Source organism: Vanessa tameamea, chromosome 2 (genome assembly GCF_037043105.1).
Source record: "Vanessa tameamea isolate UH-Manoa-2023 chromosome 2, ilVanTame1 primary haplotype, whole genome shotgun sequence".
Lineage (NCBI taxonomy): Eukaryota > Metazoa > Arthropoda > Insecta > Lepidoptera > Nymphalidae > Vanessa > Vanessa tameamea.
The window spans coordinates 6,620,278-6,638,786 of NC_087310.1; the positions used below are offsets into that span (position 1 = coordinate 6,620,278).

General features: G+C 34.5%; 3 protein-coding genes across 6 annotated transcripts in view; 2 read left to right on the forward strand and 1 right to left on the reverse strand.

Moving 5' to 3' along the window:
• Nucleotides 1-6,291, forward strand: part of LOC113401392 (protein bunched, class 2/F/G isoform-like) — a 132,729-nt gene extending 126,438 nt beyond the window's left edge. For all 4 annotated transcript variants that reach the window (XM_064216924.1, XM_026641300.2, XM_026641299.2 and 1 more), the window contains one exon: nt 4,213-6,291. In XM_064216924.1, coding sequence (XP_064072994.1) covers nt 4,213-4,425 — 213 coding nt within the window. In that variant the 3' untranslated portion in view covers nt 4,426-6,291. The remainder of the gene's footprint in view (nt 1-4,212) is intronic.
• A 2,484-nt stretch (nt 6,292-8,775) lies between these two features.
• On the forward strand, nt 8,776-16,639 carry LOC113401433 (conserved oligomeric Golgi complex subunit 3). The gene is made up of 11 exons (XM_064216854.1): nt 8,776-9,003; nt 9,655-9,834; nt 10,351-10,477; nt 10,996-11,144; nt 11,273-11,526; nt 12,558-12,776; nt 13,122-13,261; nt 13,570-13,727; nt 14,674-15,318; nt 15,551-15,733; nt 16,226-16,639. The coding sequence occupies exons 1-11, from the start codon at nt 8,857-8,859 to the stop codon at nt 16,487-16,489; spliced, it is 2,466 nt and encodes an 821-aa protein (XP_064072924.1). The 5' UTR covers nt 8,776-8,856; the 3' UTR covers nt 16,490-16,639.
• On the reverse strand, nt 16,573-18,229 carry LOC113401432 (mitochondrial-processing peptidase subunit beta). The gene has a single exon (XM_026641375.2). It carries the CDS (start codon nt 18,141-18,143, stop codon nt 16,740-16,742), a length of 1,404 nt encoding a protein of 467 aa, XP_026497160.2. The 5' UTR covers nt 18,144-18,229; the 3' UTR covers nt 16,573-16,739.
• Between the last annotated feature and the right edge of the window lie 280 nt (nt 18,230-18,509).

Below are 18,509 nucleotides of genomic sequence, written 5' to 3' on the forward strand. Positions count from 1 at the left end.
ATGTCGTGAGGCCAAAGAACCTTTACATCTTCGTAAACACCTATAATGATGTTTTCATCTCTGAGGTCAGTAATTCTTAAGATATCAGGATAAGTAAGGATGAGTTGTCTCTTGTCAACGACGTACTCTTTAGGTCAAGAGTTTTACTATTGCAATGACCCTTACTTGCTCTCACTTAAAGTCGCATGTTCTTATCGCTCGAAGATAAGTTGACGACGTCAATACATGTTTACTTTGTGTTTTTTTAAATGGATAATAACTAAATTGCTTTAATACATTATATTATGAGTAAGTTGATAAAAACGTCTGCACAACTTAATGTCGTATTTGTTCGTAAAAAGTTCGGAACTAGTAAACATGTTACAAGCAATTATTACGTATGACTTTTAAATATTGTATTGTTTTCTTTTTGATTTAATTTCATTTATACACCTATATGAATCATAAAATTTCGGTGACTTATAAATTAATTTATTATTATTAAAACCCGTCGCAACGTTAACTCACTTACTATAGTGAAACGGTGTCATATATAAAAATAGCACAATGATTGTCAGCTGTGCGAATAATCTTTAGAATAACAATAACGAGGCACTATTACGGCAGTGTTTGAACATATGGTTTTGAAATAACTCAGTGCAACAATTGTATAGGAAAATATTATTTTTACGTGTAAACGTATCATAAACAATATCATATTTATACATTTATATTCTGCAACATACATTACGGTTATTATTTTGTGCGTGCGCTGTGGAAATATTGTTCATAATTCATATTGTCGCATATTTAATTTGTTACATTTCAATTACTTTTTTTTATATAATATTTAAATACAACAATTTTAATTGCATCGTTTTTTTTTTACTAAATGCATTACATATATAGGTAACGCAATTTCACATTATAAAACCAATAACAATTGTTTTTCTTATCGTAATATTGTAAACAAAAGAATTTGCGTATTAATTGTGTCATTAGCAGCACGCAAACGTTTCATCGTGTTATTTTTATATTCAATTGTATAGCATCACCCGCGCTAGCTGCTTAATATGGCGATGATGTCACCCAAGCATAAAGTTTACGGTCGCCACTACGTTTTGACTTGCTGTCTTGTTTACCTATTCCTTCAGTCAAACCTGTTGTTTTATATTCACGATTTGAATATACATTTTTTGCCCTACGGACAAAAATGTTGTTATTGTTTTTGTTTCGTTTCCATGCGGACGTTTATCTACTTTACTATTGTTTATCATCTTGATATATTTTAGATTTTTATGATTACATGAAATGGTACTTAAGATATTATATCTTGTTATTTAAGGATCGTGTGATTAATTTTTTTCGTACGTTTGCAATTATCTTAAAATCGGTTTTGTCTCTACTTGCTTTTTCTATAAATACCATTATAAAGATTCGAAATCGACGTTTCGTAAAATATTTTAACAGAAATTCTTGAACGATCATTGTTCCTGCCAGTTCGATCGCCGTTTAATGCAACCCGGCAGGTTTTTATCTTATGCCCTTGGGTCCATTATGTCATCACATCTGTATTTTTGAACGTGACTGCGAAAAAGTTCACTGCACTCGCAACGGGGACATTGCACTGATTCCGATTACTCCCCGGCTAACTGTTGGTCTTCTGTTTTAATATCGCTAACATCAACTCGTTCATCTTATCTCGTCCTCTTAACGCAATTTTCGTGCTCTTTATCATTATCTAGTTTACCTACTAACATGCTAACATTGACACATGCGATAACCGACTGTTTAATTTATGCTTGTGCTAATTTATCGCTTGAGTGATGTGAGTCTAATCACCAGTTTCCTGTACGCCCAGGTTGCTTAGAAGCGAACGAGGTGGTCAATTGACTATCAATATTGTTTGATTTCAATGGACCTATAGGCGCCCCGTCAATCTACAAGCCTGACGCAGTACTGCTGAGTGAAACTGGCGAAAACTAGTAGCGCTGAACACTTTAATTCTTCCATTCTAATTGGAGGTCGCAGCACCCACGTTAATACAAGATCACAGCACTTAGTTTTATTTTTAATCGTGCTAATAATAATGTCAGAACATTCAGTTGAGACCACATTTAGTGTCATGTTCATCTGCACATGTGTACCTTGACTCATGCACGTCATAAAGTCTAGATTCCACGTAGGCGGATGGAAAAATAGCTCGTTGTTGTGAATGAGGAGACACATTTTTCGAATTGCACTTATTTATGTATTGGCTATACCGTCGTTGCTAATAGATTCAATGAGTTATCTAATATAAAATGTCTTAGATTGTATATAACCGCATTCTTACATTCAATTAACATTGAAATAAACTCAGTTCAATTAATATCAGGTTAGTTATCCATATCGTATCAATATTTTTTACAGTAATCGTTGTTTTCTAAAACGAAGTCGCGACAAACCTGTTTGCTGACCGACCGTTAATCATATTCGTCTTTACAAGGTGCGAAAATAGACGGTCACATTTGTGCCAACGTGCAGTTAATATTCGTATATACGTTTAAAATGATTTTAAACTTGCTTGACAAGGTACTTGCATATATAATATAATTATGGATTCGATAAATTATAACATACTAAGAACAAACAAAAGGCCGGTTATTTAGAACCCATGGTGTAGTTCGTTTTGTTTATTCAATAAATGAACTCGGTATCTATATTAAATATATAAATACGTTATATTGAAATGTTAAAGTATTATTTATAAATCTCTATGTATATTTCTGTAAATGAACAAACGTAATAAGATAATCTTCGGTTGGCACCAAATATAGTTATTCTTGCGTTGTTTGAGTTGTAGTTAGATCATGAATATTTTTCTATCTTTTTAGAGCGCTGCTAATTTACTTCTGGCGGTAATAATATTTGTTCTGAAATAATTCGTCTAATAGGTACTAAAATAAATCCTTCCGATACTAACACACTTGTTTTAAGTTTCTTCATGTTCGGCTGCATCCACGTCTGTATTGAAAAATGTTTTTATTATTTATCTATAATACAAAACTCTTCCTCATCATTCCACTATCGTCCTTTTCATAATCTTTCATTTCTTTTTGAAAAGGCTAGAATATAATGATCGAGAACTGTAGCTAAGTACGTCGCCACTAATTGAATTCGGAGTCCCTAACAGTCTGGGTTTCCACCAGGGCATTATATTGTAACACTAATTAAGGATCCAGAGAAAATAAATTAAAATCGCCTACTTACATTTGTTGTGTTACTAGACATCAATCGTTATCCCAAATAGCGCAGTTATCCGTGTCTCTCCCTCCCTCTGACATTTTGATAACATTTTTCCTTTAATTTTTTTTGTCTTTAATACTTACGTATTCTCTTTTATATATTGTTTTGAATCGACCCTATTTCTGGTATGTATAATATAGTGTTAAATAACCAAGATTGCTATCATTATTTGAAATCATGGTTATTGTGATAAAAGCGATAATTTAATTACATAATATGTATAAGATATTATATAACATGTTACACATTTATGCTATGTGTTAGTAATTAAAAAGTAATATACTTAAATATATGTATTGTTTGTTCTCGTATAAATATATAATCTACAATATAGAATCTGAAAACAAGAGCTTTGTTGATATCAATGTTGTAAAGTACAGGGTCCACACGCGGATCGCGTGGCGATGACGTGTGCGCCGCCATTTTAAATAGGGCATGCGCGAGCGCAGACCATCAGTCGCCCGGTAGGACGCGTAGACGTTACTCGAACGCGCTACTCGCAATCGCAACTGTCCTTTCCTCAGTTGCATTATAGCCGCCGTTGGCTTATAACGTGTATCTAATAGTCCCGAAAAACAAGTTCAACGTTCAAACATGATTGACGTTATTAAACCTCGTGATGGATGCCTTTACGAGATCAGGCAAAAGGGACAGAAAAACCCCTGTTACGTGGTCGTGCCTGATACAAAAGTACGTTAATATTGTAAAATAAATTATTTGTGTAACATTTACTTACGTTTAAAATTTGGACGTGTCAGTCTTACATACAAGAACATTACGGTCTTTCGTTAAATATTCCATGAAATTATTAGTTTATTGATTAAATGTATTCATATGTGTTGAAATTCCATTATTCTTAATTTATAACGACTCTGCTTTAATTAGTATTTTATAAGGTCAGTTTTTTTTTCGTAAATGTCTAACAAGACTTTTTCATTTTTGCAGGATCTGGTTAAGAGCCACTTGATGTTTGCGGTGCGCGAAGAGGTCGAAGTCCTCAAGGAGCGCATCGCTGAACTCATGGAGAGAATTAACCAGCTCGAAGTGGAAAACAGCTACCTGCGCGCGCATGCCAGTCAGGACACGCTAGCACAGCTACCGGCCGCTGGCACTAAGCCGCCGCCACAGCCGCAGGGCCCGCAGCCCCCGGTCTCGTAGGCCGGCGCCCGGAGCCCGTGACACCGCCTGCCGGCCGTCGCCGGCTCGCCTCCTCCGGCCTTCCCCCTCGGCGTACGCTCCACGCGGGACCCAGGGAGTCATTATGGCTGTGCTATGTTAATTCATATGTTAACAAGGGACGACCGCCGCCCCGCCGAGGGACGCGGCTGCACCGCGATCGCGTCGACGCCGGGGCCGTGCGTCGCCCGTGGACATCGTACGCTGTACACCATTCGTATATAGTTAGCCCGTCACTGCTGCGCGACGACGGCTCCAAGATGTTGCCGCGCACGCCGATCCTTCGTACTATTATGCTTGGATTTATAGAAATATATTTTTCTGTTATTTAATCTTTAGAGTGCAGAATCGTGCTAACTGCCGCGCTTTCGCTATGCGTCTCGGTAACGAGTCCGTTTAGTGTAACGATGTACGACTATATTTTTGTTCGGGTTTAACGTCTAGACATCGCTATCCGTAACGTATTCCATATAAGAAAGTATCTCGTAAGTCGTGTGTTTATAACAATAATATAATACTTGAATATATCTACGCATTGAACAATGACTGTTAATTTATTTTCTATAATTTTATTAGGTATCTTAATTTAAGTTATTTATCGAGTTTTATCGTGTAACATTTGAAAATGACATTGTAGTAGTTTTGTGGACTCGATCCAATAGCAGCACGACTGCAGCTGGTTTATTCTTCACAAAGGTTGAGGTTCCCTAAGATAAACGAATGACTCAGTAGATTGAGCTCTGACCTAACTCTTTCTTAGCTTTATACGGTAGATATATATTATAAAAGCTTTGGTTGGTTGGTAATTTACAATTAAGATTCCTTCATCTTCGGCTGAATGTCTTCCTTTTATATTATCGTTCACACACACGCTGTAAAAAAATGAAACGACTTTATACATTTTTTATATTGTTACTGATTAACTAACTTGATCTTATCGTTATTTAAATACTGTGAGATGAAATCTTGCAGTCGAATCCATAATAACCAACGTTTTGCGATACGTAAATTCTCGGCATCTAAGTTTTCAGTATTTATAATATTTATCAAATAAATTGCACGTGGTCGTTCGTCAACCTCAAGAGTAATGATCTGTCTAGCGTTCTTGAATGTGTGGATTTGTCCTTTAGTTATACTCTTAATTGATACAGTTAATATAATGTTTGGATGTATTCATCTGTAATTGATGTTAGTGTAATAAATAATAATGCGTCGTTTTTTAGTCGTTGCGGGGATGTAGCCTCGCTTACGCTGGCTTTAGAGAATTTTGCACGCTGAAATTAAAAAAAAAAAACTATTTTTATTCCAGCCCTTTACTTATACGAATAATAGAGGTTATAGCGATTTTACATTGTATTTTTTTAATGATTAAAATTGTTTGTATATAGTACAAGTTGTAATAGAATCGTGAGTAGGAATGTAAATAAAGAGAGTGCTTGAAGGCAAGGGTATATTGTCTAGAAACGATGAAATGATATGGGACGCTCCGCGAGACGTGTCTAATGTAAGTTATATATTGCTGTATTTAAAATGCTTTACTGTTTATCGTTAAATAATCGAACAAAGTGGCTGGGTCAGGTCACGTGTATCGTATAATATATTAAAGTCTATACGAGGGCAAGCCCAGCTACTGTTACTATCAGTAGATTAGTATTTTGTACAAGGCTACGTATGTGTATAGATGATGATGAGGTCGTCTTGATTATTGTGAATATGCAGTAATTAACTCCATTATTAGATTAACGATATATGATTCTGATATTGTAAATATACTGTAAACAGAATGTCCAATGTAGCTTATGTTGACCAGAAGGTTCCTCGTACCCAATAAATGCAAAATTATTAGAATGTTGTTTGTTATTATCCTTTATTTACACCCCTCACCCCTATCCAATCAACTATCTCACACAACGGCATAAATAAATTATTAATGGCAAAGAATTACTTGGAAAACAAATATGTTATACCAATATATTTTTTAATAATGAATCAGATGATTACTATTTATAATTTACAACATATTGGTGACATGATATCATTAAATTTAAACTAATGTTTTGTTTTGGAATGCTAATAATCATATGTTCCTTATATAGCCCATTACACATGGCATATTTGTCATTTACAAGCCATATAAGATGTATTTTATAAATAAAACAAAGCAGTGCCTCTAAAGGACAAAAGAAGGTTTTATTAAATTAATTTATTACGACTATCGTGGCATTAATACGCATAATGTTTACTATTTTGGTACGAAATCGTTGTTGTTGTACACATGTTTGTGTATAGGCAAGATATGGTTATCACACACCTTTATAGCAAAACATGGTATCAAACTTTAAATATTTACGTGTTATATATTTCTTGTTTTTTTTTTTTAACACCAGTACTTAGATATTTATTAAATATGGTTATTATTCAGTGAAGTGAAAATAATAGTATTAAAATGTATATATAGAATTGTATAAGACAAAATTAAAATTATAAACCAGAGTTTTTAAAATAAAAAAACTTACTAAGGCAGATTACTTTGTTTTTCTCTAAATATAGTAATTTATTATTCGTAACAAAATATACATTTTTGTACTTAAGAATATTGAATCCCTTTTGTTACTTAAATGAAAGAATTTGAGGGATAAACTTATTTGAATTCTGTTTTAACAATAACACGACCACGAGTAGTACATATGTCAGGTAAGAACTGAACGAGACTCAGGTCTAAGGCAGTAAAGACAACTGCCTAGAGTCTGGGCTAATACTACTAGATACTAATATGTATTTGGGAAACAATGGATTTAAAAAAAATTGTGACGTAAAATTTTTTCACATTTAAATAGGCTACGTATCTTCATAATGCCAATGAAAATTTAAAAAGTTTGACAAACAATCCAAATCATTTTGGTTTATTTATTTAAATCAGATAGGTTTTCATATTAAATTTTAGACTTTTTATTAAAAAATAATAGTGTTCTTGTCTGTTTTTGAAATTAATAATGGATTGTTATACACTGCTCTTTTACAGACTCCTATTCCAGACTGCGAATTACATTAATGACATTAATACCATTTTTGTACTGCAGAAGAGGGCTATTCGTGTAATTTATAACCTGGGCCCAAAAGATTCGTTAAGAGGTAAATTTAAAAAAATTAAAACAATGACTGTCGCTTCTCAATTTGTTTTTGATAATGTTATGTATGTACGCAAAAACATAAACGATTTTCCCAGAAATTGTGACGTACATTCTATTAACACTAGGAACAAGAATAAACTTGTTACTCCAAGTACCCGATTACACAGGGTTAGTAACTCTTTTTTGGGGCAATGTATACGTTTTTACAACAGGATCCCAGAAAACGTTCAAAATTATTCAATTATAAAATTCAAAAGAATCGTTAAAGAGCGTTTGTGTGCTAAAGGATATTACAACACTAATGACTTTTTAGTTGACTGCACACCTTGGGAATGAAATGATCGCCTCCAGGCTGTTTCAAATAACTAAAATGTAATTATTATTGTACATGCAAAATGGAAAAAAAAAATATCCCGCTGAGTTTCTTTCGCCGGTTCTTCTCAGATCCGAGGTGTTAAATTCCGAACCGGTGGTAGATTTGTGACTATCAATAAGCAAGTGTAAACACTTCTATATTGAATAAAGTTGATAGAGCCCGTGCGTTTACGAATACGCAACGAGTTGTTTTACAAAAACTCAATACATTTTTAAAATACATAACAGGTGACCTGCGTGCAAAATCCACTAGTTCTAGTTCTAGTGATACGATTTGGCAGCTCTTTTGACTAGTTATGTATCAAATTGTCATAAATTTAAAAAATATATTCTGAGTACTATAAACGACCAGTTTCTTAGTTTTTGTATAGGTATGTGAAAATTCGCATGAAACACGTCAAAACTGTCAAAAAATTAAAAAAAAGTCTGGTGTATTGATTCAGTGGTGGTCATATCTTAAGGTTTAGAAAAATATATTTATTCTTTTAATTTTATTCTTATGTGATTCCTCAATTTAAGATTTATTTATAACTCAACAGAAGTATACTTATATAAATATACGTAAGTTTTTCGATATCTATTTCTTTTTTATTTAATTACCATACAAATCTAATGAATTTTATTCGAGTAAACTGTACAATAAAGCATTTTTTAATCGTCGTTATATTAACTCTACCATCGCTTAATATAATCTTTATTTTAAACAATAAATAAGTATGTAACCCCCTTATAATTATTAAATGCTGGCCACACTAGCTCGAAGTGACAAGTAAATGTAATTCACTGACACTGACAAGTAGCCAGTGTCATCAATGACGTTTGTTGCTTGGTTGTCAGTTGTCACAATAAATATGAGTATCAATTAATCATTATTTCAATGCATTTAACAATTTAATTCTAAATCAAAATGGATAATATGACGTTAAAAGAAATACAGAATAAATTATTACTATGGGAAGCTTCAGAAAATCCTTTGGCACCGTTAACTTCGAGCCAACGAGAAGCTATATTGGATTTAGAAGCTCTTATCCAAGGTTCATCTTCAGTTGAAGAGGTACGTTCATATTCTTACAATTTACTATATTTAATTTAAAAAGGTTTTAGTAGGTACATAAATATTTTCACTGTTATCCAGTTAACAGGTTTCTTAAAGTAGTTATGAACTTATTAAAACATGAGTTAAAGATTTGTTTTATTCACCTATAACTTATGACTACTTAATGTAATTATAGTTGAATTAAATATATAATATTGTTAGTAATTATTAAATTATGATTAGATATTATAAAAAAAACCTTAATAGACAAAAATAAATCATGTAAAAGTGCAATTGTGATTGCAACTGCTATACCGTGATTGTGATCACCTAGCATTCATATATCGTCACTATTAATATGTAAAAAAAAGTACAATTATAAGGTTATCATTGATTTGATATTTGCTGAGCCGAGATGGCCCAGTGGTTAGAAAGCGTGCATCATGCATGGAATATGCTCCAAACCTTTTTCTCAAAGGGAGAGGAGGCCCTAGCCCAGCAGTGGGAAATTTACAAGCTGTTAATGTAATGTTAATAATTTGATATTTAGAATGGGAAGACACAACATAGCTTAACAAATCCATAAATAACTTTTATAAGTGAAGCTTTAATTGTTTATTAAATAATAAAACATGAAATCTAAAATAGTACAATTATATACAATTCCAGATTAAGGAAACCCCTATTGAAGAAAATGAAGATATAGCTCCAATTGAGACTGTATATGATTTCTTGAATTGGTATGAAACTTTGAATGAGCAAAATATTAAAAAAAATGATGCACCATATGAAGCATACTACAAACAGCTAGAAGAAAGGAGAAATGAGTGTGTTGCTTTAACTGATCAGGTATTTAATTAATATTTCTATAAAGCTGTTGATGTTGAATTATAATACATAAAACATTAATTTATAGCATATGAAATTAGAAGATGGAGTAAAGTTGAACAATCCTTAGATATACATATTCCATGTGATACATAATAATTTTGCTATATTATGAAATACAAACAGTCCTTGATTAATACACCTTTGTATATAATACATCACGATTCCACTTTTATTTAACTTCCGAAGTTCCAATAACAACTTAAAATGGATTTATTTACAAATTGACAATTAATACCATAGATTATTCAGGATCTAAATTATTCTCCTATTAGATATATTGAATTAATTCGATGTCAAATTTGTTTATTTCTCTGTTCTCGTTTCTCTTCTCTTTCACTATAATAAGGCTATAGGATTGTAATTTGTAATTATTATTATTATTGTGTATTGTAACTATTTGTAAATAATTTAAAATATTACTTATAGAAAAAGACATTTTAGACTATAGATAGAATTTTGTATCATATTTTGCAGATATCCTCAACCATGTTGGATCTGAATAAGTTATCTGATGAATATAATCTTGTTTCTAATAAAACAAATGCATTACATACTATGAGTGAGCAGTTACTGGCCGATCAAAATAAACTATCTGGAATAGGTGACACACTTCATCATATTTTTTATTATATATGAGGCAATAGAGCAGGCAACCTGATGAAAAGTGACCATCACCACCCACAATCATCTGCAACAGCATATTAAGAAATGTTGGTGTGTGGTAAAAAGGTTCGGAAAAACCTGGCACCACAGAGCTGTTTTGTCAGTCAGAAAATGCCTTAAAAATCGTGCTGTTGTGTATTTTCGAACATCTAGGTGGTACGGATGAAACTCCAAATTTTGATGCAATCTACGAATTGAAACCTAAAATTCAACAGTCAGTATTAATCTAAACAATTCCCCGGAACATTCGACGTTGAATTGGACTAAGTTTCGCTGGCCCTAGTCCGAGACTTCATTTAACAAAGATCTCAGTCACTAGTTTGGTTTCCAAAGAAATAAGTTGTATTTTATTTATATCTAAAATAATATATACGATTCAAACTTATGTAATGTAAATATTAGAATTTAAATTTGTTCACAATATTGTTAATAATTAATATTCAATTATCTATTCAGGTGATGATATAAAACAGAAGATGCACTATTTCACTCAAGTGGAACATTTGTCACAGCGTTTAAACAGTACAACTATGTCAGTAAATAGCGAACAGTTCTTCAACGTTCTAGCTAAGATTGACGAATGCTTGGACTACATGCGGGCAAATGTAAGTAATGATTTACATTACGTATTTTATAGTTTACAGTTTTTGATAAATGTGTGTCTTGAATTTTATAAGAAGCTGTTATTGTAAAAATATAAAGATTCTATTAAAATTTTTAAACCACATTTCAGAGTACTTTCAAAGAAGCTTACACATACACCGTCAAGTATCGTCACCTCCAAAGCCGTGCTATATCCCTTATTCGCGGTTACGTGAATCATATACTGAATCACGCTACGGAGCAAGTCCTTACTCCGGACGACCCAATGGAGAACGAAGCAATGGACACGGCGTACGCAGTGTATTTTGGTAAATTTCAAGCCGCTGCTCCAAAGTTACGGATGGTGATAAGTGAAATTGAAAAAAGAGCTGCGAGTAACGAGGAGTGAGTACACGGTGAAATACATTAAATTCTATTTACATATTTCATAATTTTGTAATTACATTGATTCATTGACTTTTCAAACTGGCACAGTAATACCAATCTTTATTGCCCGCATGTTGTATGACGGAATTTAATATATACTTCTAACAAACAGGGATGGATAAACCATATCGGGGCTCCTTTACCCCCTTTTAAAATCCTAAAATATATTGCTTCTATTAGAACGTAATTTATACATAATTACGATGTTTTATTTATTATATTACGAAGTGATGTCGTAATCTTATTCAAATTGGAAAAATATTAATCTCAACAATTTCATTAAAACATGAAATTTAAAACCATATTGCCAATTTTTGTTGTGGAAGTGTCTTTTATTCAAATAGGTCCTCAATTCAGAAGTGTTTGTAACTTCTGAATCATCATTTACTAGTCGTACCGTTAGACTAGCTAATACATCAAGAGATCCTATCCTCGGGACAGAAAAAAATATTAGGTATTATTCTATCAAAAACGCTTAGTATTTTGGGAATCAACAGTGTCATACTATTAAAAATTCGTAAAGCAGGTAGTGCGCCTGATTTCCGCGGTCACAGTCGTGAATTGATGCCAACTTGGGGGTTTTCCCCCAAAATTTAGGGGGGATCAAGATGTACAGAGAGTGTTTTAGGGGATTCATATATTTAGAGGGATTTTTAGGGAAAAAAAATTTTACAAAAGTATAAAAAACCTAAAAATATTTTATGAAAAGAATATGAGAAAGAAACAAAAAATATATGCAAATAAAATATAACTTTAAATTTGAGAAAAGAAAAGTTAAGAAATTAAAAATTGTTTAATTTCAATTTGGTTACACCTATATTTGAAATTTCCTCTCAAACGGGGTGTACAATAAAAACTTCAGGGGTTTTTAATCGATATATATCCTTATATAGGGGAATTTGAAGTTGGTCCTAGGGGGAAAACTCTATAGGAGTAGGCGATGCCTACTCCTACAGATCGCAGTCGTGCAGTACATTATGCCTCGACAGTTACGCTTCGCTGCTAGCGGACGTGCAGCGCGAGTACGCGGGGCGGCGGCGGCGCGTGGCGGGCGGCGCGGCGGCGGGCGCGCTGGCGGCGGCGGCGCGGCGCCAGGCGGGCGACCACTGCGCCTCGCTGCGCGCCGCCTGCTCGCTGCTGGCGCTGGCCGTGCGCGACGAGTGCGCGCTCTACGAACACTTCTTCGCGCAGCCTTCGCCGGCGCTCGAGTGAGTACTAATTTATAGGTTAGAAAATAAAGAAAAATTCCAATTTACGGATGGTGGTTTGCAATATATTTTTTTAGATGATCGCTATGTATTTCATATTAAAGTAAACTTAAGCTTTTAATCAATTAATATTTAAACCCGATTTTACCTGGCTTCATTAAAAGCTTGAGCTAAACGTTGTAAGAATTTCGTAACTTCATTAATCTGTTTATTTCAAGCTCCTGTTTCTTCTATCCCAGATGGATAGCTTTCGGTTATGTTATACAACTTATTAAGCCAATGCATCTTCGATATGAATTCACCATGTTTTTCTTTTGAGTTTTAAACTAGAATTCTATTTTACAGTGAGTACCTTCAGTCACTATGCAACGGATTGTATGAAACTCTTCGTCCCCATATCATCCACATCAATCATTTGGAGACGCTCGCTGAACTTTGCGTAATTCTGAGGGTCGAAGTCATCGAGGAACAAGTCAACAACGATCGTGAGTTGAAAGTAAAATAGGTTTAAATTAAAGGAAAGCTTTAGCGTGTATGTATGTGATAGTATGTGAGTGCAATTTATCATATTGGATGCCGCATGACACAGAACTTACCATCAACAGTTCAGGCGCAGGACTAACGGCTTTAGGTACTTTCCGGGGTACGGCTTCCAATTTCCAGACTCCGGGCCGTCACTGAGAATTTTTCAATAGAAAAATCCAATAACTTTTTATCGACCTGACCTGGGTTCGAACTGAGGTGGTCAGCAAAGGATAAGGTATAACTGAAACGTCGCTTGCGCTGCCGCCAGGCTCGCTGAGCGCGCTGGGCGCGGCGGCGCGCGCGCTGCTGCAGGACGCGCAGGAGCGCCTCGTGTTCCGCGCGCACGTGCACCTGCGCGCCGACGTGCTGCGGTACCGCGCCGCGCCGGGCGACCTCGCCTACCCCGACAAGCTGCTCATGATGGAGGTGAGCGCGGGCCGACTCTAGTGACCCAACGTAAAGAAAAACTACCAGTAGGCCAACTGACAGACGCGTCTGAACAGGAACATCGCGTGGAGTCTGCGGGGCGAGATGGGGCGGTAGCCAGTCCGAGCTGCCTTTCACTCGCTTGGGACATGTCGTTGACGGATGTACAAATCTAAATTTACCAGACGTGCTCATTGTGTTATTTAGTTGTGATTAACTATTTTCGATTTGTTTTGGATTCATAATAAAGATACACATTGTATTCCTGGTACTGCAGGTACTCTACATACGTGTACTATCGATTAACAAATACGAGATATATAAAAATAATAAATAAATGTGACAACCCTGCGGCAATGACGACAAGCATCATTTCGTGAGACTTCAAAGGCAATGGCCTACTGGTAATTTTTCTTTACGCTTTAGCGCACTAGCTTAGCGCTTTGTTAAATTGTCTTTTAACATTAAGGTCAACTGTATCCCACAAAAGTAGATTATTATTTAGAGATACTCCGTCTTAAACTGTAGGTCTCATGAATAAATGTAATTCTGTTAAGCGCATCTATAAATACCATTACCACTTTTCGTCTTACTGACCCTTTGGTAGTTAAACCAATGAATTCAGCATACCCTAGATGGTCTCTTGCTGGCCAATCGCCAGTTATGTTAGAACGTAGAAACGGTACGCCATAAACAAAGACTTATTTATCAGATCATAATTATCATTAAAAATAATAGTTATGGTTAAGAGTTATGGTTAATTGTACATTAATATAGTAATCTTATTATATCAGATTTGAAAATTGTCTCCTGGTTAAATTTAAAATCCGATGAATTCAAGATAAAATTATCGGCGAACATATAGTACAATCTGCCACAAGACTTTCATTCAAATAATATTTAATAGTTACAAAACATCCTATATAATGATATTTTGATTTTACAGCAAATAGCCATGTCTCTTCAAGACCAAAGTCTAAAACGAAGCGATTCCCGCAATTCAGTGGTGTCAGATGTATCAGCCACATCTCAAGAAGTTGCCAACATTAACGTGGAAGCTCAGAGGAGACCACAAGCGTCTCCTGCCGATCTCCATGGAATGTGGTATCCTGGTGTAAGAAGAACTCTAGCAGCACTATCCAGACTTTACAGATGTCTTGAAAAACGCGTATTTCAAGGTCTAGCACAAGAAGCTATTTCGCTTTGCGTCCAAAGCGTGGACATGGCAGCGAAGCAGATATCCGCGAACAAAACCAATATAGATGGTGAATTGTTCCAAATAAAACACCTTTTGATTTTAAGAGAGCAAATAGCCCCCTTTCAAGTAGACTTCGTTGTGAAAGAGACGACCTTGGACTTCAGTAATGTTAAGAATGCAGCATATGGGTTAATTCAAAAGCCGAGACAGATATTTTCACTAAACAGTAACAATGCCTTACTGGAATTTCTCTTAGAAGGCACGCCGTTAGTTAGGGAACATCTATTGGATTCCAGAAAGGAAGTTGATAGACAGTTGAAGAACTGTTGCGAGTGTTTTATCAAGTATTCCACAGAAATACTCGCTGGACCATTGATTGAATTTATTGAGAAGGTAAATTGACCAATTCCTAATTTGCGTATATGTAATTAAAGGCAGTGGAAAGATTTTGATAAATTAGAAATCAAGTTTTCAATACTTATTTAAGTTAGACGTCCTATTATGCATTTAAACTTGTCAAACTTATTCTATTTTTAAGCAAGTTATAATTATATATAAAATATAATTTAAATTAACTCAATTATATTATATTTTAATCGTAAAAATATTTACCATTTTTTTTTAGGCTCAAGCAATTACGCCACCTGAACAATTAAAATCTCAACTTTGGGCCACTCCTGGTAAATTGGCAGTTGCCGTAAAAGAAGCACAGAAACGGATTAAGACTCATCTAGCACCGTTGCAGAGATCAATGCAATTATATTTGGCAAATAAAGAGACTGAGTTCATATTGTTTAGACCAATAAGGGTACGTAAATGAATCACTATTATTGTTACATATCTATACTATACAATATACTATTAATTTAATATAATAATAATATGGTATTATGTGAAATATTGCAACAAAGGAATATAATGTAAAAAAATAACCATAATAGTATTAAAGAGACTTACATGCTCCAGCTGACGTAATTCCAAAAGGTAACATTGATATATAAATCTATACTAATCATAGCAGAAAAAGTTTAAGTACCTTAAAACAAATATACTTATAGACTAAGTTCTGCAGTATTACATAACACGTCATCCATTATAATAAAGACAAAATAGAAAGAAGCCATAAGTTCCAATGAGTGTATGTATGTAATAAAATATTACACCAAAATTAGTAATAAAAATCTTAACATACACAATGTTAAGATTTTTATTAAACGAATGATTATGTATTATTTTATAAAAATATTTTTATTATGTGAAAGTATATCTGTAGTTAATTTTGTATTCTCTTTTATTTCAGAATAATGTTGTTGGGTACTTTGTGCAATTAGAGCAAATATTAGCAAATTCCGGGTTTACTTATGATGACTTATTAATTGTTGCCTGCCCAACACCAGAACAAGTATCAGTATTTATTTCATCAGCGAGTTTGATTAGTCATTCAGAACCAGTACTTCCATATGGAAAAAAGAAGCAAACAAATGTCATTCATAGACCTAGTGTTACCAGTGTACCAGAAATATTAGAGGAAAAAAATATAAGCCCTCCTAGCGAAAATCCTTAAACGTGTAAATAAATTCAAAAATATATTCATTACATAATGATGTTAATAAAACAGATAATTCCATTAAATTAAAAGAACCATAATATGTGTTTCAATTATTTATTTACATGTTTTATTACTTATGTTACTATAATAAATACATACACCAAAGACATTGTGTTTTATTATAATAAAACAAAAGACATTTGGGAGAGAGTTTTAATTATCTTAACTGATTTCCAAGTTACTAATATATAAATACACTATGAGTTTATACTCTGAGCCAGTACATTCCAGCACGGATTCTAGTGTAGTCAGGCAGAGCTTCAGTAGGACCAACAGCTGCTACAGCAGGACAACGGTCAAAGAGATATTTGTAACAGACATCACGAACATTCTGCACTGAAACAGAGTCAATGCGTGCATCAAGTTCATGAATAGGGATGCGTCTGTTGTAACATAGAATTTGGCGACCAATGTCTTCACACACTGGTGTAGTTCCATCCAGCTGCAGAAGCATGTTCGTCTTTAGGAGGTTCTTTGCTCTGTCAACCTCACCTTCAGTTACAGTTGTACATAATTTCATCCATTCTCTTTGAATGTTGAAGAGCATATCTTCAATCTGCATCGGTTCTGATACAAAGTAAATACCCCACAGGCCAGTATCTTTGTAACAGGTATTGAATGACTGGAAGCTATGGCATAAGTTTTCACAAGATGCAGCTCTAGCAAGGAACGAGGCATTGTTAGTGCCGCCTCCCTGAGATCTATCCCAAGCTCCAATAAGGGTGTTGGCAACCATGAGAGGAATGTTATCAGCATCTGTCCAGCCAGCACCTTCCACAGCAATAGCAATATGTGCAAGAGGCATTGAATCATCTCTAACACGAATTTCTGAACCAGTATAGCGGCAAGGAGCTAATTCAGGTACATCGAGGGCAGTGTTCTTCAAGCCACCTAAATGCTTGCCAGCCAGATCCACAAGTTTGCTGTGTTCTATACCACCAGCTCCTGAAAGAACAATCCTGCTAGGTTGATAGTGAGTTTTAATGTATTGTTGAAGATCAGCCTTTGAAATTTTCTTGATGTTTTTGGTTGGTCCAAGAATAGTTTGTCCTAATGGAGTGCCTTGGAATGCAGTAGCATGAAGGTGATCAAATACAACTTCTTGCAAGTTACTTTCGACATCTTGCATTTCGCGGAGAATAACACCACGTTCTCGTTCGATTTCGGGTTCAGCTAGGGATGAGTTTTGAATGATATCAGCGAGTATTTCAATGGCAGCGGGAACATCGCCAGCAAGGCATTTTGCGTAGAAAACGGTTTGCTCCCTCGAGGTGTAGGCGTTCAGATGAGCACCCATGTTCTCTACCAACAATTCTAAGTCAGTCTGCGACCTTTTACTTGTGCCTTTAAAGGCCATGTGTTCTAAGAAGTGGGCAACCCCATTGTTTTTGGAGTTTTCGTACCTTGATCCAGCATCAATCCAGAGACCGACAGTAGCCGTAGCTGCGCCGGAATCTTCAGAAGCAACGCGGATCCCATTGTCAAGTACTGTAAGTTGAGTTGGAGGAACGTTAACTAGAGCTTGCTTGTAGGCCGCTGCAGTTGCAAGGGCCCGGACATTATTGCCCTGTTTTGAAACTAATCTCAGAGTAGTCGCTACTTTCAACATTTTTCCTCCTATCCGGGCACTAAATGAAATTTTGCTCGCTGATTTACGTAATGTGCAATATTCTTGTAATATGTCAAAAAATCATAGAGCTTGAAAATGTCTAAATTTGCCATAGATAATTTTATCAATAAGAAAAAAACCTTTAATTTCGTTTAATGGAACGTATTGAATTTTTATTTTATATTATACTACATGATATTGAATGTATTCAGTAACAAAGTGCAAATATATTCTATTGTTACAACTGCAAATAATATAAACAATTATCGTAGGTAATAAAAGCATTTTTAATTTTTTTTATATTTTAAAAATATTAAGGAATACTTGAAATATATTTAATCTAAACATACGTTTTTTTATAAATAT